At 41.4% G+C, this 25,709-nt stretch overlaps 2 protein-coding genes across 2 annotated transcripts; both read left to right on the forward strand.

The window, feature by feature from the left end:
- The first annotated feature begins 1,787 nt into the window (after positions 1-1,787).
- LOC308291611 (uncharacterized protein) lies at positions 1,788-16,362 on the forward strand. Its single transcript, XM_080733670.1, has 8 exons — positions 1,788-1,881; positions 2,965-3,014; positions 5,112-5,189; positions 8,137-8,271; positions 10,551-10,722; positions 10,843-10,951; positions 13,504-13,562; positions 15,410-16,362. Exons 3-8 carry the CDS (start codon positions 5,115-5,117, stop codon positions 16,204-16,206), a joined length of 1,347 nt encoding a protein of 448 aa, XP_080589796.1. The 5' UTR covers positions 1,788-1,881; positions 2,965-3,014; positions 5,112-5,114; the 3' UTR covers positions 16,207-16,362.
- A 2,062-nt stretch (positions 16,363-18,424) lies between these two features.
- On the forward strand, positions 18,425-25,463 carry LOC308287709 (uncharacterized protein; the record flags this gene model as incomplete). Its single annotated transcript, XM_080728954.1, has 5 exons — positions 18,425-18,557; positions 20,321-20,389; positions 22,550-22,798; positions 23,665-24,276; positions 25,417-25,463. Exons 1-5 carry the CDS (start codon positions 18,521-18,523, stop codon positions 25,461-25,463), a joined length of 1,014 nt encoding a protein of 337 aa, XP_080585080.1. The 5' UTR covers positions 18,425-18,520.
- Positions 25,464-25,709: the final 246 nt, after the last annotated feature.

A 25,709-nucleotide genomic window follows, 5' to 3' on the forward strand; every position in this document is an offset into this window, starting at 1 on the left:
TTTAATCCAAAGCGATTTACAATAAGCAGATACAAAACATCACAAGATAATATGTCAGTACATCAACAGCAATATAACAAGTGCAAATGGATATCTATCTAGAAAAAGAACACAATATAATCAAAGTTCTAAAAAACCTAAAAACAAATGCTAACTAGCTTCATGTTTGGTCATTGATTTTTCTGTAGTGCTAAGGGTTTAGGTGGAGTCTGAAGAGGTGAGGTGAGTCTTCAGTCCACGGCGAAAGCTAGCGAGTGAGTCTGTTGTTAGTGAGACAGGGAGTTTATTCCACAACTTGGGGGCCAGGAGGGCAAACTGTCTCGGACGAGTGGATTTTTGCCCTGGAGTTTTTAGCGAGGGTTCTGTCAGCATCCCTGTGTTGGCTGATCTAAGTGAACGGGTGGGGGTGTAGGGGTTGATCAGGTCTTGGAGGTATGGAGGAGCCATACCTTTGGCTGCTTTGAAGGTCAGCATCAGTGTTTTGTATTCAGTGCGGGCCGCAACCGGGAGCCAGTGGAGGCTGCGGAGAAGGGGAGAGACATGTGAGAACTTAGGCTGGTTGAAGACCAGTCGTGCCGCGGCATTTTGGATCAGTTGGAGAGGTTTAAGTGCACATGCCGGGAGACTTGTGAGGAGAGAGTTACAATAGTCAAGTTTTGATATGACAGATGTCTGAATGAGGAGCTGGGCTGCCTCCTGGGTGAGGAAGGGTCTGATTTTACGGATGTTATAGAGTGTGAACCTACAGGACCGGGTGACTGATACAATGTGTGCCTTGAATGATAGCTGGCTGTCCAGGACCACACCAAGGTTTCTAGCAGTAGGAACTGAAGTCACCAATGCATTATCTATGGAAATAGTGAGATCTTGCATGGGGCAAGACTTAGCTGGGAAGAAGAGTAGCTCCGTCTTGTCCGGGTTCAGCTTGAGGTGGTGGGCTGACATCCACTGTGAGATGTCGGCCAGACATGCTGCAATGCGTTCTTCCACATGGGTGGCAGAAGGGGGGAAGGACAAAAACAGTTGAGTGTCATCAACATAGCAGTGATAGGATAGATTGTGAGCAGAGATTACAGTACCAAGGGATTTAGTGTACAGGGAGAAAAGCAGAGGGCCAAGTACGGATCCCTGGGGGACTCCCGTTTGGAGGGTTCGGGGGGATGAAAGCAAACCTTTCCATGAGACCTGGTAGGTCCGGTCCGACAGGTAGGAGGAGAACTACTAGGAACTAGGAGGAGAGGAAGTGCTAGTTGCAAATCACTCAACAGCCCTGCATACCACCTGTTTCTAAATTGCACATAATGCAGGAGGCAGCAGGATGTTGTGTTGTTGAAAACGAGTGCTTCCAAACTCTGACACTTGGAAAAATAAAAACCTGCACAAAATGTCTTGACAGAAAGTAGCTCATAACATGGCTATGGTGGATTTTTATGAAACAAAAACTTTGCAGATAGAAAGAGGATAATTCAAGCTTTCAGTACAGCCGCAGTCCTGGTGAGTTTAACTTTGTTCAATCAGATAGGACCTTTCTGTTTGGATGTATGGGATGTCAATGGCAGAAATCAGTTTTTTGCCACTCAGCAGGCGTTCCCACATAGCTTCCAGCAACAGATGATGTCACACGCATACCCATTACCCTCTCTATTGTTGAAATTGCTAAATGAAAATATCTTCAAAAGCGACTTGGCTTTTATTTTGAAGTTTACTAACGGAACTGCTGGAAGTGTTGCTGGCGACGCTGCTGCTCTGCTCCTGCTGCTGTTGCATTGCTAGCTGAACGAGGAGGACTTCAACACATCCTGGATTCCTGATACTCTTGGTCAGATAGGTGAACGCATAGCAGGACAGGAGACGAATACCAAATCACATCACATCACACAGGTTTGTTTTATTAGTTGATGTGAAAGTCGCCGCCGATCGTGTTTTAATCATTTGTGTTTCAGGGCTGCTATGGACAGGCTGTACTAAAGACGTTGCAGAAGCTAATGTTAGCTTGATGTCATGATGTAATGATGTTTTCATTTTAAAAAGCCTGTATTGTGTTGTCTGGTGCTTGTTTTTGTTAACTCTGTGTTCCTCCCTGCGCGTGTGCATACTTTTAACCACAAATATACGACTTTTTAAATTCATTTCAATTCAAAATGTCCACTCGGGGTGAGGGGGAGCTGTGCGCGCGCAATTTTCTTTCTTTTTTTGGGGGTCGGGTGCTTCAGTTAAAACACATATTCTGAATTCCCCCCAAATTGCCAAAAAGGACACTTTTTTACCAGGATTCTTGGAGACACTAAAAATACCCAAAAATACTAACAAAGTTGCTTTATAAATAATATAGTTATCTAAACCCTGTCTCCTCATAAATATGTTCTATAATAGTTCTTGACTGAAGTTCTGTATGAATAGTCAGATTAACAAAAGAAAATATATAACATCTCTTAAGTCTTACACTTACTGTATCTTAAAAGTGAGGTAGCCCATTCATCAAAATAAACTCATGTCAATTATGTAAAAATATAAATAATGCCTCCCTCAAAACATGTTCATTAAACAAAAAGAAAAAAAGAGGGGTAGCCTATTCTTCAATGTTTAATCCACCCTCCTAGGTAGAATAAAAGTGCAGTGTGTCCATGCCCTAAAAGTAAAATGTTTAGCAGCAGTGAGCATGAATACTTTGGGTTACACAAATGGTCAGAAATGTCGTACCCCCATACATCTTTTAGTAGTGAAAATAGCAGTTCAAGCATGTAGATCTGCTATCTAAAAGGTTTTTGAATATAATCATTTTAAAAAGGAATCGTTTTGGAAAGGCATGTAATGTATACATTATGTGCAAAAACACAATAAGGGATATTACAGACAAGACAGATTTAAGATGCTATTTATTCAAGAGGGTTAATTTGGCACTACTCATCACGCCATGGTACATCGAATATTAAACCTACACTATGTAACTTTCCTCTGCCCCAGATTTGAATCCGGTTTCCTGTGCAAGGGATGACATCTGGAGTCAACATCAGGTAAATATTTGTGTCAGATTCGGTGTCTAGGTGAGGTGACATGACCTTTGGGGCTGGACTCACACATATGCGTGAAACATCTTCTCCGTATCGTCTGAGAATGGCCACTGGGGGCGCCATACTAATGCATTGTCAATGGAAGGTTGTTTGGTTTTTTGTCGTTGCCGTGTCTCTAGCTCAACCACTTCCATTGACAATGCATTAGTACGGCGCCCCCAGTGGCCATTCTCAGACGATACGGAGATGTTTCACGCAAATGTCTGTACACACAATCTAAATGTCTCAATATTAGCCATATTCACAGTGTCACATGGGGTGGGAACACGTCTACAATAGGGTTGGAGGCGGTAACCGCCGTACCGCGGTATACCGAGGTCTACCGCGGTGTCATTGTGCTTACCGCGGTAAAAAGACAAAAAAAAGGTCTATTTTTTATTGGAAAACAAGCGAGTTTTAAAACGGGGGAGAAGCGAGGACTGCATGCGCTCCATGCCGCTCTGCTCTGGGCCGTGTACCACACGTTGGAAGCCACATACGTCACTCAGACACAGACCTGCACACAGTGCACAGAGCACAACTCTTATGACGGAGCAGCATAAACTTTCTCTGTAATCCACTCGACACAAGGATGTTAATACATACCTTGTGTTGTGGCATATCTTTTTTTTATTCTTACGGATTACTGGCGGAGCGCGGGCCGCGTGGACTAAAACCGAAAATGAAACTATTTTACTTTTTCCAACGCGTCGCACATTGTGCCCCGTCCGTCGGCGCGTCGGCGATTTTATAACCTTTTCTGTCAAGTCTTGTAACTAAAACCTGTATATAGTGTGTGCCAGCGGCTACGTCATTGTAGTCCTTAGCGGCCATTTCTTGGGTAAAAACACAGGTGTTTCAATTGTTTGATTGCATAGAACTAAATGCTTTACTCCAATCAGAACACCTGTGTAAGGCTGCGTTTACCCAAGAAATGGCCGCTCTTAGAACTACATTTGGCACACCCTATAGCAGCACTCAATCACTGCGATTTGAGAGTTGAGACGTGACGTGAGTTTACAGAATCACTGTACACGATCTGACTACCCTTCCTCTTCTGGTTTGTTCACACAGCTGTTTGTGTCTGAAAAGCCCAAGTAGCTAGCCTACGTTACTATGGTAACCCGACAGTGCAGATCTAAAAGCTCAGAACGCGTCGCGGATGCGATGTGAGCTTGTAGATCTGCTCCTTTGAAAGCCAGACCCGCTGTGCTGTACGGAGAAGTATAACTCGGGCAGTCAGGCTGTGGAGAGGCGACTTTTGGGAAGATGATTGGAATATTTTGGCTTATTGCCGAACCTTAATTAATAGATACGGGGGTGCGGTAATTACCGCAGTACCGGCGGTAAATGGGAAGACGGTAATCGCGGTAACAAAATGTCCATACCGCCCCAGGCCTAGTCTACAATCTACATTACAAACCATTGTAAACAATGGAGCTTTGGTCCCAAAATATGAGTTCTGTTCCAACAATTTGACCAAATTATCAAATGGGCAGATGACAACGTCAACATTCCCAATAGGATTCAAAAGAAGGGCTGCAGTACTGGATACAGTGGATTTAAGGGTACATCCACAATATAAAAGGTAATTTAGGTTGCAACTTTACTGTGTACACAAAGACTTGCTATTTGTGCTGACCTACCGGTCCAGGCGCATACTATATATAGGCTCTGATGCCTGACAGCATGTTGCGAGTTCGAGCCCCGATCCCGACGACCTTTGCTGCGTGTCATTCCCCAACTCCCAATTTCCTGAGTCTACTGTCCTATCAATAAAGCCATAAAAGCCCCAAAACAAATCTTTAATAAATATATGTATATGTAGCCCTTCGTACAATAGTTTGCAGGCTCAAACGTGTTGCGACCCCATGTGGTGATGCAATCCAAGATGCCCATGGTATAACTATGGCTAAAGAGAAGGTAGACAAAATGCAACCAATTGTATATTGTAACATACTCTACAATACAGATTTGACTAAATTAAATGTCTTGCATAAAAAATCTTTCCGTAGTTCTGCGTTAAGTAATGTTATTTTTTCGCCTTTCTCTTTAAAAAAGAAAATGATGCCGTTCAGGACCTGCCAACATTGCAATACCAAATGTCCATGTGGCATGAAGTTTTGCCCCGAGCCAAAGGTAGGTCTACATAATAGCCTTTAACCCACTGTTTAACAGTCAGTCCACATTTTCATACATTATGGCCAGAGCCATTCAGTTGAACTTCATTGGCATTAAATACCTCAGTGTTTGTTGTCAGAGCAGTACAATGATGAGGTGTTATTTTCGTTACACCATGTGTTCTCATTAAATTGTGTTTTCAAACATTTCTCAACTGATGGATAGGTACCAGTTGAAATAGAATTTTATTTTGTTTTGATTGAGATGATCCATATTTTGTTTTAGTAATTCAGGAAAATGGCAGCATCTCCACTAGTGTACTGTTCTCAGGGTGTCGTCCTGACACAAATCAACAGTCAGCCAAACTCTGTTCAATAAAAGTCAGGATTCATCTCAGTTTGCCTTTAATGAGATGCCGGTGGTCAACTTTTACAAACAAGGTTTGGCTGACTGTTGATTTGTGTCAGGACGACACCCTGAGAACAGTACAGTGAAAAAGTGATGCTTTCAAGCCAGAAAACAAAGAATGGCAGTAGCAGCTTCTGTGTGTGTTTGCTCCTTGGCTGCTGGAGAATGACTGACTACTGCTGTACTGCACACCTGTACGTCAATTAGCTGCAGTGCACACATGCAATTAGTTCTCTTAATTACACCTTGCATAACCAAAATTAAATGCACACAATACACCACTAGGGGGTGTCAAACCAAACTAAAATTAACCAAATGCTTGGGGCAGAACACTCCCCGCCTGGCATCTATAAGATGTCAGAACACATCAATTTTCTTCTTCTTCTCTTGATAGCAGAAGGATGTCCTCTGTGATTGGTCAGAGGTACTGTAGGTCTTGTGTGATCCATCTTTGGAAATCTTGCGGACCTTCCCGTCTGGCCTTTGAAGGACATCAGAGACCAGTGCCATTGGCGATTCATTGCGTGCTGCTTGAGCATCTCTCAATCCTTTGCAAGGTGCGTCGCAAGGAGAAGAGGCGATTGAGTACTTGCTCTCTGTTATTGACGAGAGGAGGCCTCGGATTCCTAAAGGGAAGTGGAGCCACCCAACTGTTGGCTTCATCTTGGAAGACCTCCTTTTCCATGACGTCTAAGAAGATCTCATCTTCTATGGAGAGAGCAAGTTTGTTGTCGTCTTCGGTCCTCTTGAACACTGCCTGTCCGAGCTGGGTGCCACTGTCTTCGCCACTGTCACTGTCTTCAGAATCTGAAGATAGGTCATCATCCTCATCCAGGTCCTGCAGCCAGAACCTGTAGGTAATAACCTCTTGCTCGTTGGATAATGTCGTCAGGTCTACGTAGCATCCAGGTTCCTCTTCATCTCGGGAATTCGCGAATTGTATGGCCTTCAGCGCTAACAGGATTGCCTCTGACATCGGCATATCCTCGCGGAACTTCTTGTGCATATACTTCATCGTGTCTGTGTCACACTTTCCTATTGACGCGAAGACTTTGTCCAACTCGCTGTCATCGTCGATGATCTTTAGGCGTGGAACTAGAATGCCTTCAGCATCTTCAGCATTATTGATGCCTTCGGCATCTTCAGCAGCATTATTGATGCCTTCGGCATCTTCAGCATTATTCTCTGGCTTGCCCATTCCCGCCAACAGGTGCTCTGTAAAGGTTCTATTTGCTGCGCAGGCAGCTCTGAAATGAACAGCAACTTGGTCAAAGTCCAGGACCGCGGGGTTCTGATCTTGAACATAACGATAGTTCCTCTGCAATGCGATGGCCCGCCACCAACCAGTAGCGATCATAGCTTTGTTCACTTGATATATGTCCGGTTTGTCCAATACCCATTGACCATGGGTCAATGGGTCATACTTGTAGTGTGCACGCTCCTCAGGAGAGCCCACAAAGACATTGTTGTTCACAGCCAGAAGGACACCATTCTTGTACACGATTCCCAAAGATGTGTCGTTACAGGTCCAGGTATCTCCCTCCACATGTGTATGTCGAAATCCGTGGTTACCAGCCATTTTACTTATTGTCCGAGGTGACTTTCTTGAGGTGACTTTCTCGACCTTGCAGCTGGTCTCGTTTTGTAGAAGGGGAGGGGGAGGGCGTGTATTGCCTTTAATGAGATGCCGGTGGTCAACTTTTACAAACAAGGTTTGGCTGACTGTTGATTTGTGTCAGGACGACACCCTGAGAACAGTACAGTGAAAAAGTGATGCTTTCAAGCCAGAAAACAAAGAATGGCAGTAGCAGCTTCTGTGTGTGTTTGCTCCTTGGCTGCTGGAGAATGACTGACTACTGCTGTACTGCACACCTGTACGTCAATTAGCTGCAGTGCACACATGCAATTAGTTCTCTTAATTACACCTTGCATAACCAAAATTAAATGCACACAATACACCACTAGGGGGTGTCAAACCAAACTAAAATTAACCAAATGCTTGGGGCAGAACAACTAGCATTGCATGAATGACACGTTATGGCTTAGATTATGGCCAGATAATGGACTTTGGCTGGGTTTCCCAAGTGATTTGAGAGCCTTTGTAGCTTTAAGGAGTACAATCCCACTAACCACCAGCTGAACTACATTTTCAAGCGCAGCTGATCGGGGATGTCCTATTGAGAGCAGGCATAATGGCACGCGTAGCTTGTTTTGAGAGAGGCGCTTTCGAGAAATACCCTCCTCATTAGGCACCATTTGTAGCACCCTTATGAAGGTATGACCGCACATAAGGATCTCTTTGGGAAGCCCAGCCATTGACATTGGGGAATTTAAAGAGACGTTTCTACTACCGTTTTGATGTAATAGACCTAGTAGACACGGCTGCGACGGCGCCAGGTTGATCTATCGGGCGCTGATCATTTCCGGTTGCCGTTATCATCTACCGTTGCAGTACAAAGCTTAAATAGCCTATTTAGATAAGTATCACAGATAAGTTGGAACTGTATTTTTATTATGCCTTTGTAGCGTTCTCATCCTTGCTCTCTCACTTGAACAGTGTGGAAAGTTTTTGGCACATAAAGAGCGCCACACAAAGGCCCTCAAAGCATTCCGGAAGCGTGCCAAGGACTGGGCCCAAAAAAATAGAGATGGCGGCAACCAGTCCAAAGTTGTGGACCGGTCTTTCATACAGGTAATAAGCATTTTAATCACAACCTCTTCCAAGGGCCTTTTCACATATAGACCCAACAAATGTACCCTGAAGTATTTACTTGTCTAATCAGTTACACTTGTAAATAAATAAATATACTTGGGTTAGTTGACTTTTATGTTGTTTTTATTTTGCTTAGTCGCAGAGGCTCGCTCTGGACCAGAGCTACATGATGTCCTGGTTCGCCAGAGTTAGTTTGGTTATTATCTTTATGTGTTTGGCCATTTTCACTCTGACATGAGATGTCACTACTGTTGTGGAGACCAGTGTGAGACCAGTGTGGTCTCTTCATTCCTATCAGACGGACCATATCAAAGGGCATCAACCATTACAAGACACATTGAAACTGATGTTATAAGTGAGAAATGAAACAATGTAGCACAGCCTATGCTTTGTATAAATATTATCAGACACATTTGTATGGGCTGCAAAGGTAAAACTGATCGTTTGGTAGTGCCTCACACTGCGAGGCGTTGTGAGTTTGTAGATCAGCTATTTTCACAATGTTGCCTTATTACGTACGGTACGGTATATTTGACAATTTGTCCAATCTTGTTTTATTATTAGTTTGGGAGCCGCTGGCCTACAGTACACACATTGCCTTTTGTCTTTTAGGAAAGTATATAGCAATGCATTAGGAATGGCCAAATGGAGAATTTTTCTTAACCGAAAACCGCAAGGCCTAATCGGTTAATTAACCGTTAAGGAAATGTGTTCAAAAATGCGCTATTTTAGCGATAAAAAAAAGGAAAATACACCTGTTTTTCCCCCATAATAAAGTGCCATATTTACACATTAAAAACAATAAAACTAGGAGAAACAAGAATGCAAATGTTTTCTAAATGAAATTTGTTTTTGTAAAGAAACGGTGGGATTGAAATAATCGTCTGTAATGTGATGCTGGCTGTCGCCAGGCACGTGCATACATAGACAAAGGGGGCTTGAGCCCCTGCCCTTTTATCCGTCTGTAAAAATGGCCTCTTTTTACTTCACTTCCCCCTCTCCTCTGTGTTTGTTGTGTAGAGCAATAACTTCCAATCGTATGACTTTTGGAATGGTTGAAAAAACATCGGCTAAACGTGATGTCCATTTCATTCATATTCTCTTGCCTGTGTTTTGTGTGTGCTGAATGATGCAGCGACCGTTGCGACTCTGAGCTTTGTGTTTATTTTCGCATAGCCTACTCTGTAACCAAGACGAGTCGACTTTAGCGTTCCACACGTCATGTAACATTAGAAAGTTGTGTTTTAAGCTCTTCTTAAACAGGATTCAATGTGATGGTCTGTTTAGGAAAATCCAATCGGAGCATTTGTTTCCTGATGTGCCGTGTACGATTCCAATCCAAATCAAGCGTCGCAGACTCGCAGTTGCATGCATGGATGTTACACAGACATTGGTGACCCAGAAATGTGTGTCCGCAGCGCGTATAGATGCATGGTTGATATGATGTTGCATAGACATTGGTGTACGGGGCTTTTGGTGTGACACATGGGTTGCTTTTCTTTCTTTCTTTTTTTTTTATCGGTCAAAATTAACCGTTAGTTTACCGGTAACCAATTTCTTATCGGTTAAACGGCAACGGTTAACCGTTGGCCATCTGCATTATAGTTGTGCAATTATAGTTCTGCCATTTAAACCTTACTAGTAAGACGCCTCAGGACCCTAAAGGGCGAGGTCAAACATGCCCATATATGGGCATTACCAAATATGGGCCTTCCCAGATATGTCCTTAATATTGATGACTTTGGGACAGGGATCTCCATATATGGGCATAACATTTATGTTAATTAGTAAAGCCAAGCAGGGCTTTGGCAAGTTAGAGCCTGGGATTGATGACATCAGAAATCTCCATATATGGGCATAAAAGGGATTTTGTTTATGGGAATGACCATATATGGACTTTTATTTTATTTCATATGTATCCATATACATTCAATATATTTTATGCCCATACATGGAGATCCCTATCTGAACCAGCCACACAGATATGGCCAGTGATATATATCGATGACATCAGATAAACAGGGTAGACATGTATCTGGATAGCACTAATGTTTATTTATTTACGTATGACCATGTTAGCTGATATTGGAAGTGATGCGCACAGCATGTTGATCTGCTTTTTTCAGTTAGTTAGTGGCACAAGCTTCAAACAGAGTATCATATAGGCTTAATATTAAACTGAAATAGCCGTTGAACTTCATTAGCCTTTGTAACCCTGCCAATGCAATGTCTTGCTTTTCTGCTTTTCATTGTTTAAGATAGAGAAATTGAAGGCCCTTGGCTACGTGCCACTTTTGATGATGGGCAAAAAGAAAAGGGGCAAGAGTGGTGGTTGGCTGGTGGAGATGTTCTTCCCCTTCTATGATCTCCAAAAACCTGCAGAGGAAGTCTTGGGAAAGGTCCTGGCCCTCTATGAGGAATTTTTGCAAGGTAGGTTTGAGCACAATATCTATTTGTTAAAATGGTTGTGTATTATGCCCAGATGGAGCAGATTTAACTAAACTTCTTTCCTTTTTTCTCTCTCTTCTCCCCCCTCCCCTCCTTCCCCAGGAGAGGTGCAGGAGATGGGACAGCAGGACAGACAGATGGAGGAAGATGGAGCAGAGGAGGGGATAGAGCAGGAGGAAGAGAAGAAAAAGAAGAAGGGACAGACTGAAAGGTACGTGCCATGCAGAATATAAGATCCTGAGCAAGAGTTGACCGTCACTATACAGAACAGGTGGTCAGTCTTTAGGCACAAGAAAAAAAATACTAATTTTAATAGTGATAAATATATGTCAGCATATTTGCGATTGACAGTTACAATCAAAACCTCCACCGGCTGTCTGTAAGTCAGTCTGTCTGCCACGTCACACTTTTCCCCTGCTCATATCTCCGCCACCGTTGCCCCGATCCATGCCAAACTTTGCAAACACACTCCTTGGCTGCCAAACCACAACATTTCTCTAATTTCTCACATGGCCCTCTTCCTACGCCACCATGAGGCCATTTCTTGCAAGACACATTTTTGGACACTTCTCCTACAGATTTTTGTCCTAAAATCACGCAAACCGGTACACAGAATCTCTACAGTCATTTCATCAAAATGCATCTGTCCCATCTAGCGCCACCATCTGGCCGATTTTTGAAAAACTAATTCTTGGACACTGCTCCTACAGATTTTGCCCTAAAATCATGTAAAGCGGTACACAGTATATTTACAGTTATGTCATCAACATGGATCTGTCCCATTTCCAATATTCCCTCCTGATTGGCTGCCATTGCCTTCCAAAGTTTGTGTATGCGACCTGATGGTCGCTTACTCCCGATTAGGGATGTCACGATACCAGAAAACTAGTAGTCGATGCCAATACCATTGAAATTCCACGATTCTCGATACTATTTCGATACCACGGTAAAAATGAAAAATAGACAATAAATCCCATGTAGTTCAACATACACTCCTTTATTAGAAGTGAACAACAAACAACAATACTGTATGCTTAAACAGAAGTTGCATGTAGCTTTAAATGATTAAAATAAAATACTGTGCATGTAGCCTAATTTTTTTTTATCATTAATAAAATAAAAGTGTTGGCTGTGTGTGTTGCTGCTGCTGGCTTTGCTCTGGCCTGTCCTCCTTGTCAAAGTCCTCCTCTGGTTGATACTGTGAAAAGAACATTGAGATTTCAGTTATTAGGTGTAGCTTAGACTACACTACAGCAACACACACACAGACACACACACACACACACACACACACACACACACACACACACACACACGCACACACACGCACACACACAGTGCAAGCAGTAATTTAATGACGTGGTGAAACCCTTTTTAGTTCTATTTATTTATTACAAATCATAGCCTATACAACCGCGCGCGCACACACAGTCTATTACGACCGCACGCACGCACGCACACACACGCACACACACACACACACACACACACAATCCTAGCGTAAAAAAAAAGTTAACTCAAAAGAACACTGGCTAAACAGCAATGCCAGCCTTCTCAAACAAAGAATAACGTATGTATTATTCCAGGGTTGTTTAACGTTACGTTAGGCGGTTCAGTAAATGAGCTGCCTGGCAACTTTATATAACTTTATTATGCCATGGGGGACAGACGGGGGCTGCTCTCCGTGACGAGGCTGGAGCTGGACATAACGTTACTTTGCCAGGCAGCTCATTTACTGTCTGGGCTCACCATAGTAACGTTATTAGATATGGGCAACAATGATTACACGAGAATTCAAATGCACTAACCTTGAATTCTTTGTACAAGTCTGGATGTCGGTCTTTTTAGATGTTTCGCTAGTTGGATGTGTTCCTCCCTTTCGTCTGGAAACAGTTACGACGGCATACAGGTTTTTTGACGACCAACTATTAATCCCCGCTCATCCTCGAATGCAAAGTACTATACGCGACTTTTGGTTAGTTTTTCTTCTCAACTAATGGAGGGACAGCTGTCGCTGCTGGTAAAAGACGACGCGATGCAGATGCGTGGGCGCCGCCATGTTGCCTGTTGTTGTTTTTCTCCTTAAAGCGTGGTAGTCCACGAGACCACGACTCCACGTCGTCACGTACACAGCATCAGAGGTTGAGGGTTGCCAGATAACCGCTCATTTACAGCCCAAAAACAACACAAAAGAAGCGGCCAGATCTGGCATCTCTGTACCAACGGTACCTCGGTACTACCGTACTTGTAGAAAAGTCAGTACCGTACAGTACCGTCACATCTTGGCATCGACTAGGTACCGAAGTATCGGTTCTGGTGACAAGCCTACTCCCGATTTAGGGAGTCTTACTGGTATTATGTCAGGATTGCCTTTGCGAAGAAGGTTTTCACATATCCACTTTGTTCAGATGCACGTACAAAAGTGTAACAGTGAAAAGGTACATCAAGGTCTCTGGAGGTGGACTTGGAGCCTTCAGATTTTCCAAGTTTAGCTGCAATCTGACCTGACCTCCTGACAATTATCTCATTTTTTATTTGGTCCGTGCTCTATGTGTGACACAAAACAGCAGAATGAGACTCTGCTCTTGCTCAGTGGCATACATTTTAGTTGAATTTACATGTAATTTTAAATAAAAGTGATGCACCAGACCTGAGGGAGTGGGAAGGGGCTTGGTGTTCAGAGAGTTCAGAGAACCTGGCTTGCGATGCAAAGACCACAAGCCTTTATTGACATTTATACTTTTTCTTTTCCTCTCCATACAGCGTGCCTGTGGTGAAAATAGCAGCCAGGAGCAAAAGAAAGAGGCAAAGCGGGGATGACGGTATGAATAACTATTGTTATAAATATTTGTATAATTAAAGCTGTTCTACATCATTTTTCTCTTCTACTCTGGATTTGACTCTGGTTTCCTGTGAATCCTCCTCTGTTCCCCGCACACATTATGGTGTGTGTCCAGGGGCGTCACAAGGGGGGGGACTGAGTTACCTTCATTATTTTATACTCTGCTATTTATCAATAATTAAAGCACAAAATAATGCATAATGTGTTCCCAGTTTAAATGGGTTAAAACCCTCCCCCTATGAAGAACATTCATGGGGGGCCCGCAGTGAATCCTTGTACCCAGTGCCCAGAATGTGGTACGACACCCCTGTGTGTCATATGGTATTTCTTTTGCCTTGATGAAAGCAAGGCAGCGACATACGGTACATTCTTCCTTGACAATAATGAGAGGCAGACAATACCATTACTGAGATTTCTGAATATAAAAACGTTTTATATTGCTAATAAGTAAAATAAAAGGGAATATTTTGGAAATATAACTGAACTGAATCAAACCATCGTATGATTGCCAATTTGCCTAGTTAGTAATAATCTATTTCTTTTTAAATGTATGACACAATAAATAAATATTCAACTGAAGCTAGACTTAAGGTAGGGTATGTGATTTTTATCAACCTTTTAACAAAAAATTAAATAAAAAAACGTTTTGTTTTAACCAAAAAACGATCACTTATCCTGCCTTAAAATAAATATACAAATATTGTGAATCAAATCGCAATATTGCTCAGAAAAATTGCAATTCACATTTTTTTTCCTTTTTCACAGTGTGATTTAGCGACTGCAAAACCGCTCCTGCTACTCTGATTCTCTGGTTGATCTAATATCTTTTGGTTCCTAAGACAAAAACTTGATTAGAGTAAATTTACCCCCACTGATTCCGGATGGGGACCCAAATGCAAATGGGGGTACATTTATTGTAGTCACATGTTTGTCTTAGGAATGCAACAAAAAACAAAAAATATTATTTAACTCAAGTCTCCATGGCATGAGTAATCGATAGAGAAAAAGTCATTTTGGAGGTGAACTACTCCGTTAAGGATTGGTGAGCTTCAAATGACATTTCGTCAAGTGTGTGGAGGATGTTATTCCTAAAAATGACTGATGCTGTGAGCTTGCAGATCAGCTAGCTTGTAGATGCTCATACATGCACACACAAAGCTAGATGTAGGAGCGGTTGGCACTGCTAAAAAACTGCACGGCACGTGCATGAACCCAACGGGTAACATTTTTGACCCAGGTGGACATTGTATAGACTAGTGGAACACCCTGATCAAATTGGAATGGGGTGGGCGATATGGTGATAATTACCGTTGAGACGATACAATATCTCCACGATATGCCTTTTCAGAGGTATCGTATATATCGTGATACAATTGAGGGAGCCTTGTAAAAAATCCTGTTTAATTGTTAATACAGAGATTCATTGCTGAATTCAATTTAAACCTGCATTTTGGTCTAAATCAGTAGTTCTCAAACTTTAAAATTTCAAGGTCTCCCCTTAACTCTGTCAGAGTTACATACTTGTAAAGTTCAATTTAGACCTCCCAAAAGGAACCCAGAGAGTCTAGTTTTTGTCAAGCAACTTGAAAATTAACCATAAAAACCAACGTGAAAAAGAATCGTGATAAAATCGTGTATCGTGATACAGCTTGGGAAAATATTGTGATATTGTATTTTTCCATATCGCCCACCCCTAAATTGGAATAACACTAGTATGGCATCTCACACATGAATAAAAAACAGGCCAACTACCACATCACCAAAGCAGAGGAAACCACTTGGGAAATGTCATTGTAATGATTTCTCCTTTTGCCTCTGTGTGTAAAGAGGTTTCCCCTGAACAGCAGGAGAGGAGCTGCAGTCTGGTCGAGGAGGAACCAGATGATCCACTTCAAAGATCAGTGGGGGCAGTGAAACGTGGAGCACCACAACCAACTAGTGATGACCAGCTCCTTTCTCCTACCTCACACTGTTCTGAATCTGACACTGAAGACAGTGATGATGAGTGGGATGAGACCAGTGCAAGTGTTAAGACGCACATGTTGAAACATACAGGGGAAATAAGAAGAAGCAGTACAACAAAAACCTTGATTTGTGAAGTTTGTGGCAGATTATTTAGGAATCGTGGAAATCTGATGAAACACATAAGGTTACATTCAGAGGGAGAAAAAGAGGGAGAAAACTATACTTGTTTAGAGTGTGGAAAAGTCTTCAGGCAAATGGATAATTTGAAAGCACACATAAAGATTCACACAAAGCGTCCGCGGCCATTTACTTGTACAGTTTGTGGCAAAGGTTTTCTAAGTGGAAAGGATTTGACGGAGCATTTGAAAATTCACACGAAACCAAGGTATCGTACGCGTCACTTTATTTGTACATTTTGTGATAAACGTTTTTTTGCAAAGAGCACTTTGAAGGCACACGTGAAGAATCATACAAAGGAGGAATCCTGTAGTTGTACAGTTTGTGGTAAACCTTTTAATCAGAAGAGCTATCTGAAAGAACACATGAAGGTTCATACAGGGGAAGAGTCCATTACTTGTACAGTTTGTGGAAAAACCTTAAAACTCAAAGCAAGTTTGAGGAAACACATGCTCATTCATAAGAGGGATAGTTCAACCTAATAAACAATTAATTAAAGGTTTTCTCAGACTTGACAGGATATCTCAACGTGTCTAAAGTAAATCAACATAATCTCTTTACTTTTCATTCTTTTACATATTTTAGTTTTTACAATTCAATATATTGAATTGCTCTATCATACTACAATCGCCATGCTCTACCTTACTGCAGTTGAAAATGGCTACATTTTGATTTGAGTTTTTTAGACTGATTTGGAATGATGTTTTGTAAAGTACATAATTTGATTATATTAAAATGTGTGTGACTGTGTTATGTGTATTGCTTTTATTTTCATTTAATTCTAGTGGAGCTCCCTCTGCTCGGCACACACACAAACACACTCTTAAGGACCTCAGTGGAAATAAGCGCTTACATTGCCGTTATCCTTTTGGCGGTGGTGTGCGGACGGATGTTTTTGTTTTGTTTTATATCTCGTATGTCAAAGATGGCTATCGAATTAATTTAAATGTTTGTGCACAGAACGCATAGAAAGCATAACCCATTATATCTAGTGAATGGTTTGCCATGTTTTCATAAGGTTCTAGAGAATTCAAGTTCTATGAGGAATCAGAAATGTCATCTTGTCGCAGTGAAATGTCATTTTCGATCACTTTATTTTTAGGTTTCAGTTGGAAACTGCCTCGCAAATCAGAAGGTCTCATCCCTTCAGGCTATGGAACAGTGGAATCTCACTGCAGCAGTTTAAAGATGTTTTTCTGTAAAGACGCTTGTAAATATTGGTAGTTTTTGCAGAAAGATATTTCGTGCCAGGGACCTCCCATGCAAGAGTTGTGTAGTTAAAATGTTTCAAAAAATAATTAAAATAATCAAAATAGCAGATCTACAAGCTCACAATGCATCGCAAAGCTGCTATTTTCAAATTGCTTATGTACTGTACATGGCTTATGTACTGTATATATACGGTACATACCTACTACCTCACATCGAGAGTTTGACACCTACCGCCGATGTGACTGATATGCCCATATATGGAGGTCTGTGTGTCTGTCAGTCCTTGTCCCTTTTATGACCATGTAGACCAGTTCTCAACCTGTGGGTCGGGACCCCCCAGATTATTAACTTAATGTGCAACACTGTTTTCTCACACAACAGTAAACAAACCAACATAAAGTTTAAGTGAGGGTATCTGCACATTTCTAAAGTGACAATTTAAGGACTTTTTAATACCTCTAAAATGTAAAATCAAACATTTTCAAATATTAGAGGCAGAAATTGTGAAAATACATGTTCGTTACGAGGCGTTGTGAGAATGTAGATCTTCTATTTTCACAATAGAACTGTGTTATACAAAATGTAATGACTCAACTCCCCAGTTAAAATATGATTATTTTGGGGGTCGTGGCCTGAAAAGGTTGAGAACCACTGATGTAGACTAGAGGGTATGCATATCATATGCCACTATACTAAGGATCAGCACAATGTACAGACGGAGAGTCAAAACATAAGCAGCATGAAGCTACTCACTCCTACTGACTCCTACTGACTGTTTTTTTGCGACTTTTAGTAGATGTTCCCTCATAACTTCTGGGTACCATGATGTCACGTGCATAACCTCTTTATGGAGATCTCTGTATTTTTAAGTCCTTGGCCCCTTATTTCCATATATGAAGATCAATGATGTCATCAGTATATTCCAAATTGCCCATATATGGGCAGTGTTGCATTTGTGATTCAATGTTTGGGTGGACGCTCGATTTAATGCCATCACGTGCATGTCGCTTAACACCTACTGTATACAGGTCTATTGATATGCATACCTATTTTGGACAATCAATTACATCTTTATTTCAGACCCAGGAAGATCCATATCAGTTACAATACAATAAAACAATACAAGAACAAGCAAATTGAAGCAATAAAAACATTATGGACAATGTCATTGTAAGTAACATAGCAAAAATACCCTATTTCATTTGTTCTCAAAGTGGGGTCCGGGGACCCCCAGAGGTCCTTGAAGGAGTTCCAGGGGGTCCCCAACTCCCCATAACTAAATGATAGTTAGGAACGTTGGACCCTTATGGGTCTGTAACTCAAAGAGTGTACAAATGGAACCAAATGGACCATAACGGGTTAAGGGGTCATTTAGTTCCATGTGTAAACTCTCAGAGTTACATTAGGCCATCCGGTTTGTTGAAACGACTTCGCTTTTATTTTGAAGTTTAGGCCTACTAACGGAACTACTGGAAGTGTTGCTGGCGACGCTGCTGCTCTGCTCCTGCTTCTGTCGCACTGCTAGCTGAACGAGGAGGACTTCAACCCTCTTGATCAGATAGGCTGAACGCATCAGGGCAGGAGATGAAAACCAGATCACATCAGACATTATTTATCACAGGTTTGTTTTATTAGTTGATGTAAAAGTCACCGCCGATCGTGATTTAATTTTTTGTGTAGGCCTTAATGTTTCAGGGCTAGTTCTGCTGTAGCCCAGAATACATACATGACCGTCATGTTTCCCCCTCAACCTGAGAACCAGTGGGGTATTCATGGCTCAACGGTTTGAGCTACAAACGTCAGATTTAAAAAAATAAAGTGCTTACCCAAGTCTCCTTTTACTCAGAAATGGCACCGTTCAACGATAATTACACGCCGCTCCCGGATTGTTTAATAAAAAGCCTTTTTTTCTCGAGTTTCCTGAATTTACCCCTCTAGTGGAGAGTCGCGTCATCGCATCATCTCCGTTCACTACAATGAACGACCGGATGGCATGAGAAAAAGATGTGTTAACATTGCCAAAACAAAAGTGGAATCACTTGACTTGACAACGAAAACTTTAATTTCAGGGAGTTCCTACATGTGTAACATACTTTATAGGCTTACATATTATACAGTATGTGTAACATGTGTTATACTGTAGGCCTATACATAGATGAGTTATTGATTGATTGATTGAAGAATTTATTAGAAGTTTGCAATAGAAAAAAGTACAGTTTCATGACAGTACAAATCACTGGTACAAGGTCAACTAAAAGGAGATCCTAGAAAGCCGAGGCTTCCCACTAAGCACGCCGTCTAAAAGTGGTCTAATAGTGGTATAGATTTGAAAGTTTTTTGTCGTCTAAACTTAGATTAGACGACTAATAGACGTCTAATAGTCGAATAAATATAGACGGTCTGCATTTAGACGGTCTGCATTTAGACGACTGTTAGACGTCTATTAGTCGTCTAGTTTAAGTTTAGACAACAAAAAAACTTTCAAATCTATACCACAGTGGTATTAATAATTTATTAGACCACTTTTAGACAGCGTGCTTAGTGGGTTATTTCTACAGGAACCACACTTTAAGTATCTCATATAACATTGAAAGACAGACGGATAGAACATAGTACTTTATCTAGGATAATATCAGTTTCAAAAGCATAGCATCAAATACAAAGGCAGAAAAAAAAGAAAAGGGGGGGGGGGGGGGGGGAGCATGGGGGCTTAGTCTATTTACAAGTCACGGGTAGCAGCTGTCTGAAGGTGACTTTTCATACCAATTTTGAAGGAGGCTAGGGATTTGCTCTCCTAGGCCGAAGGGCGTTCCACATGTTGATGGTATAGCAGGAGAACGAGTTAGCGCCTTGTTTAGTGTTAAATCTACGTTGATGATGATTAGTGGAGCTGCCTCTGGTGTTGTGATCGTGAACATCCTTGACCTTTAAGAAGTAGTTTGCCAGGTACATGGAGGTGTAGTGAATCTTGTACACCAGGCCCATTGCAAGATGCTGTACTCTGTCAGCTACTTTGAGCCACCCCACGCTTTCGTGGTGATGATCGGTAAGGTGGGTCTGAGGTGGAAGACCAAGCACAACCCTAATTAGTTTGTTCTGGGCTGTTTGGAGCTTTAACTTTAAGTGTTTAGCGGTTAAAATGTTTTCTTTTCACAGAATCAAAGTTTTTATGGTAATGATTCACCAGGATGGTTTGGTCTACTGTCTATGGCAGGGATTCCCAAACTTTTTTTTCCCCCTTTTCTTTTACAGACGACCCACAAAATGTATTCTGCCATTTCATTAATACTACCTACATGGGAAGTCACTATTTATTACCGAATGCATTTTCACTGATACCTGTTTACATTGTGTCTAATATACACATCTCATCTCTGATCTCAGCTGGATCCCACCAGGACAGTAGCCAGAAAATCACACACAGTGAGTCAATGGCGCAGCCTGAGGACACCGGTAAATATACATGTTACACTCAACCTGGTCGCACCCCAACTCATACAAAGAGCACAGAATGACACACTGCCTTTCTGTGCATACAGTACGGAAAAGCCCTTTCCGTGCCATTGATACTAAAATCTCCCCCATTCAAATCTATATAGGAGAATCTATATGAGAGCCCAAACATGCTTAGGCCTACTCAGTTATTCGTTATGTGAAAGTTATGCCCATACATGGAGATGTAGACCCGGCCGCACAGATATGGGCTGTCTTGGCCATATATGGATTCTGTTCGTGTGGTATGTGGCCGATGTGGCCTCCATGTATGGGCATTCCCAATATGAAGTTAGATATGGGCTTAATATTGATGACATCAGGGAACTCCATATATGGGCATAAAAGGGATTCTGTTAGTGTGACATCACAAGAGTGTGACGTCAGAGCAGCAAATCCATTCTGTTAAGAGTGGTTCCCTTGACATCACAGTGATGTCAGAGCATGATGTAAGAGCGACAAACCCATAGACCTGTGATGTCACAGTGATGTGTCAGGGGAACGGGGTCCAACCTATGTTCCCAGGTTCTATGTTCCCCAGGTTCTATGTTCCCCAGGTTCTATGTTCCCCACCTCACAGCATTAGTTTAGTGAGGTTAGGGGTAGGGGTAGGGTTAGGTGGTAAGAAAGTGGGGAACATAGAACCTGGAGAACATAGAACCTGGGGAACCACAGAGTCAGGTGTAACCTAAAGAGATCCTGTCCGGATGTGCCGGTTTTCATAGTTAACTGCGAAAAATAATAATTAGTAGTAGTAGTACGTTGGTCTATGGATGTTGCTGTTGGCAGAATGTATTTACACAAACAACCATTGCTTTTGTAATGCATTTTAATGTAATATTTAACAAGCCCAAGGAAGGATGTAGGCCTACGTGAACTAGATCCGCCTACTGCATCCATATTTGTTCCTTACGTCTACATAAACGTTGTTGTAAACATGTTTCAAATATAAAGTGCGTACCCCAAAGTTTCAATATTGTACGGACGGGCCCACAAAAATACCTGTATCTTCTGTATTTTATAATAAAAAGCATTTTAATATGATCGTCCGCCATTTACTAAAAAGAAATGTAATGTATCAGAGTGCACCCAACAGATATGGTCGTAGTAGAGATAAATCTGATAAAATGGCCATTGAATGAATTAAAATTAAACAATGCGTAAAATACAAGTACTTTTTGAGCCCGTATAATATTGTAACATTGTGACTATGGGTTAAGCACTTGAAATATGAACTTTTATGTAGACGTAAGGAGCGAATATAAAGTAATCGTGATAAACCAGTGAGTGTCATGATGACAGTCGTGTTTCAGGGTGTTTCATTACTTCAAAATAAATACTCCACACCATTCCTAAGACAAAAACTTGATTAGAGTTAATTTACCCCCACTGATTCTGGATGCCATCTGGAACAAATGGGGGTACATTTATTGTAATCACATTTTTGTCTTAGGAATGCGACAAAAACCAAAACATATTATTGAACTCAAGTCTCGATGGCATGATTAATCAATAGAGAAAAAAACTACTTCTTTAAGGATTGGTGAGCTTCAAATGACATTTCGGCCAACCAGACTCTAAATAGGCAATCCCTAGGTCTCCATGATTGGTCAAGTCTCACGTGACCCTATAGACATCATAACATCATAATATCTTACTATAAAACGGGGGAAGCGGGCACAAACCTCTAATTCGGAGCACATATGTTCAAACGGGTAAGGACTAGTAGGTATAATACATAAAATGATGCATTGAATTCTACTGTAAGTGTGTGGAGGATGTTATTCCTAAATATGACTGCTGTGAGCCTGCAGATCAGCTAGCTTGTAGCTCTCCAGATCCGTGCTCATACATGCACACACAAAGCTAGATGTAGGAGCGTTTTGCACCGCTAAAAAGACCTGCATGTACGGCACGTGCATGAACCCAACTGGTAACATTTTTGACCCAGGTGGACATTGCGTAGACTGGTGGAGGAACACCGTGATCAAATTGGAATAACACTAGTATGGCATCTCACACATGAATAAAAAACAGGCCAACTACCACATCACCAAAGCAGAGGAAACCACTTGGGAAATGTCATTGTAATGATTTCTCCTTTTGCCTCTGTGTGTAAAGAGGTTTCCCCTGAACAGCAGGAGAGGAGCTGCAGTCTGGTCGAGGAGGAACCAGATGATCCACTTCAAAGATCAATGGAGGCAGTGAAACGTGGAGCACCACAACCAACTAGTGATGACCAGCTCCTTTCTCCTATCTCACACTGTTCTGAATCTGACACTGAAGACAGTGATGATGAGTGGGATGAGACCAGGGAAGATCATTCAGCTTTAAATACAAGGAAGTCGCACAAGACGAAAGATATGGAAGGTACTCATACAGGGAGCTTAACCTGTAAAGAATGTGGCAAAACATATGCTTCTTTGATAACTCTAAGGAATCACACGTCTCAGATTCATAAAAAGGGAAACCCCATTATTTGTAGTGTTTGTGGCAAAGACTATTCACCAAAAGGTTCTTTAAACATACACATGAGGATGCCATCTGGAACAAATGGGGGTACATTTATTGTAATCACATTTTTGTCTTAGGAATGCGACAAAAAACAAAACATATTATTGAACTCAAGTCTCGATGGCATGAGTAATCAATAGAGAAAAAACAACTTCTTTAAGGATTGGTGAGCTTCAAATGTCATTTCGGCCAACCAGACTCTAAATAGGCAATCCCTAGGTCTCCTGTATTGGTCAAGTCTCACGTGACCCTATAGACATCATAACATCATAATATCTTACTATAAAACGGGTGAAGCGGGCACAAACCTCTTATTCTGAGCTCATATGTTCAAATGGGTAAGGACTAGTAGTGTGTGGAGGATGTTATTCCTAAATATGACTGCTGTGAGCCTGCAGATCAGCTAGCTTGCATTCTGGCTAGCCATCGTCACGTCGCCCACTTGTCCCTTTTAGCGACTCTGAGGCTGTCTCGAGAGATTAGCTAGCTTGTAGCTCTCCATACATGAAGATCCGTGCTCATACATGCACACACAAAACATTTTTGACCCAGGTGGACATTGCGTAGACTGGTGGAGGAACACCCTGATCAAATTGGAATAACACTAGTATGGCATCTCACACATGAATAAAAAACAGGCCAACTACCACATCACCAAAGCAGAGGAAACCACTTGGGAAATGTCATTGTAATGATTTCTCCTTTTGCCTCTGTGTGTAAAGAGGTTTCTCCTGAACAGCAGGAGAGGAGCTGCAGTCTGGTCGAGGAGGAACCAGATGATCCACTTCAAAGATCAGTGGGGGCAGTGAAACGTGGAGCACCACAACCAACTAGTGATGACCAGCTCCTTCCTCCTATCTCAACTTGTAAAGAATGTGGCAAAACGTATTCTTCTTTGATAACTCTAAGGAATCACACGATACAGATTCATAAAAAGGGAAAACCCATTATTTGTAAAGTTTGTGGCAAAGACTATTCAACAAAAGGTTCTTTAAACATACACATGAGGCTTCATTCAGGAGAAAAACCATATGAGTGTACATTGTGTGACGAAAGCTTTTATCATAGTTCAGGTCTTAAGACGCACATGATGAAACATACAGGGGAAAGAAGTACAGAAACCTGGGTTTGTGAAGTTTGTGGCAAATTATTTATGCATCGTGGAACTCTGAAGAAACACACAAGGTTACATTCAGAGGGAGAAAACTATAATTGTTCAGTGTGTGGAAAAGTCTTCAGTCGAATGAGTTATCTGAAAGCACACACAAAGATTCACACAAAGCGTCCACGGCCATTTACTTGTACAGTTTGTGGCAAAGGTTTTCTACATGAACGTAATTTGACGGTGCATTTGAAAAGTCACACAAAACGTTATCCAAGGTATCGCCCACGTCCCTTTATTTGTAAAGTTTGTGAAAAACGTTTTTTAGACAATGCCACTTTGAAGGCACACATGAAGATTCATACAAAGGAGGAATCCTGTAGTTGTACAGTTTGTGGTAAACCTTTTAATCAGGTGAGGTATCTGAAAGAACACATGAAGGTTCATACAGGGGGAGACTCCATTACTTGTAAAGTTTGTGGAAAAACCTTAAAATTCAAAACAAGTTTGAGGGCACACATGCTCATTCATAAGAGGGATAGATAGTTCAACATAATTAAACAATTAATTAGAGCTTTTCTCAGACATCTGAGTTGCCAAGATATCTCAACGTGTCCCAAGTAAATTATCGCCAAAATAAAATGCCTGGGTTTCCGAGGCTACAAGTAAATCAACATAATTTATGTTTACTTTTCATTCTTTTACATATTTTTGTTTTCACTGTACAATATATTGAATTGCTCTATCATACTACAATCACCATGCTCTACCTTACTGCAGTTGAAATAGGGTACATTTTGATTTGAGTTTTTTTAGACAGATTTGGAATGATGTTTTGTAAAGTAGTCTACATAATTTGATTGTTACCCATTTAGGCCTGATCTGAAAAAAGTCAAATATTCAAAAATTACAAAAACTAATATGTTGCTACATACTGTACATGTACTGTACTACACTAAAATGTGTTCCCGGCCCGAATGGGTTAAAATGTTTGTGTATTGCCTTTATTTTCATTTAATTCTAGTGAAGCTCCCTCTGCTCCTCACACCCCCTACACACACACACACACACACACACACACACACACACACACACACACACACTCTCTCTCTCTCAAGGACCTCAGTGGAAATAAGCTCTTACATTGCAGTTATCCTTTTGGCCGTGGTGTGCGACCGGATGTTTTTGTTTTGTTTTATATCTGTCAAAGATGGCTATCAAATTACGGTAAATTAAATGTTGGTGCACTTTTTTTTTTGCATTTGTTGCACAGAAAAATAATGGGGTTTGAAACAGCTATATGGTCCCGCAAAGAAAACAACCCATTAAGGAACTGTTTCATCTAGTGAATGGTTTGCCATGTTTTCATAAGGTTCTAGAGAATTCAAGTTCTTTGAGGAATCAGAAATGTCTCCTTAAAGAACTATCTTGTCGCAGTGAAATCATTCATTTTCGATCACTTTATTTTGAGGTTTCAGTTTGAAACTGCCTCGCAAATCAGAAGGTCTCATCCCTTTAGGCTATGGAACAGTGGAATCTCACTGCAGCAGTTTGAAGATGTTTTTCTGTAAAGAAACTTGTAAATATTGGTAGTTGTGCGTTTTTGCAGAAAATATTTTGCACCAGGGACCCCGCAAGAGTTGTGTAGTGTGCCACTAAGGTTCA

This window comes from Nannobrachium achirus, assembly GCF_963921795.1.
Source record: "Nannobrachium achirus genome assembly, chromosome: 1".
Classification (NCBI taxonomy): domain Eukaryota; kingdom Metazoa; phylum Chordata; class Actinopteri; order Myctophiformes; family Myctophidae; genus Nannobrachium; species Nannobrachium achirus.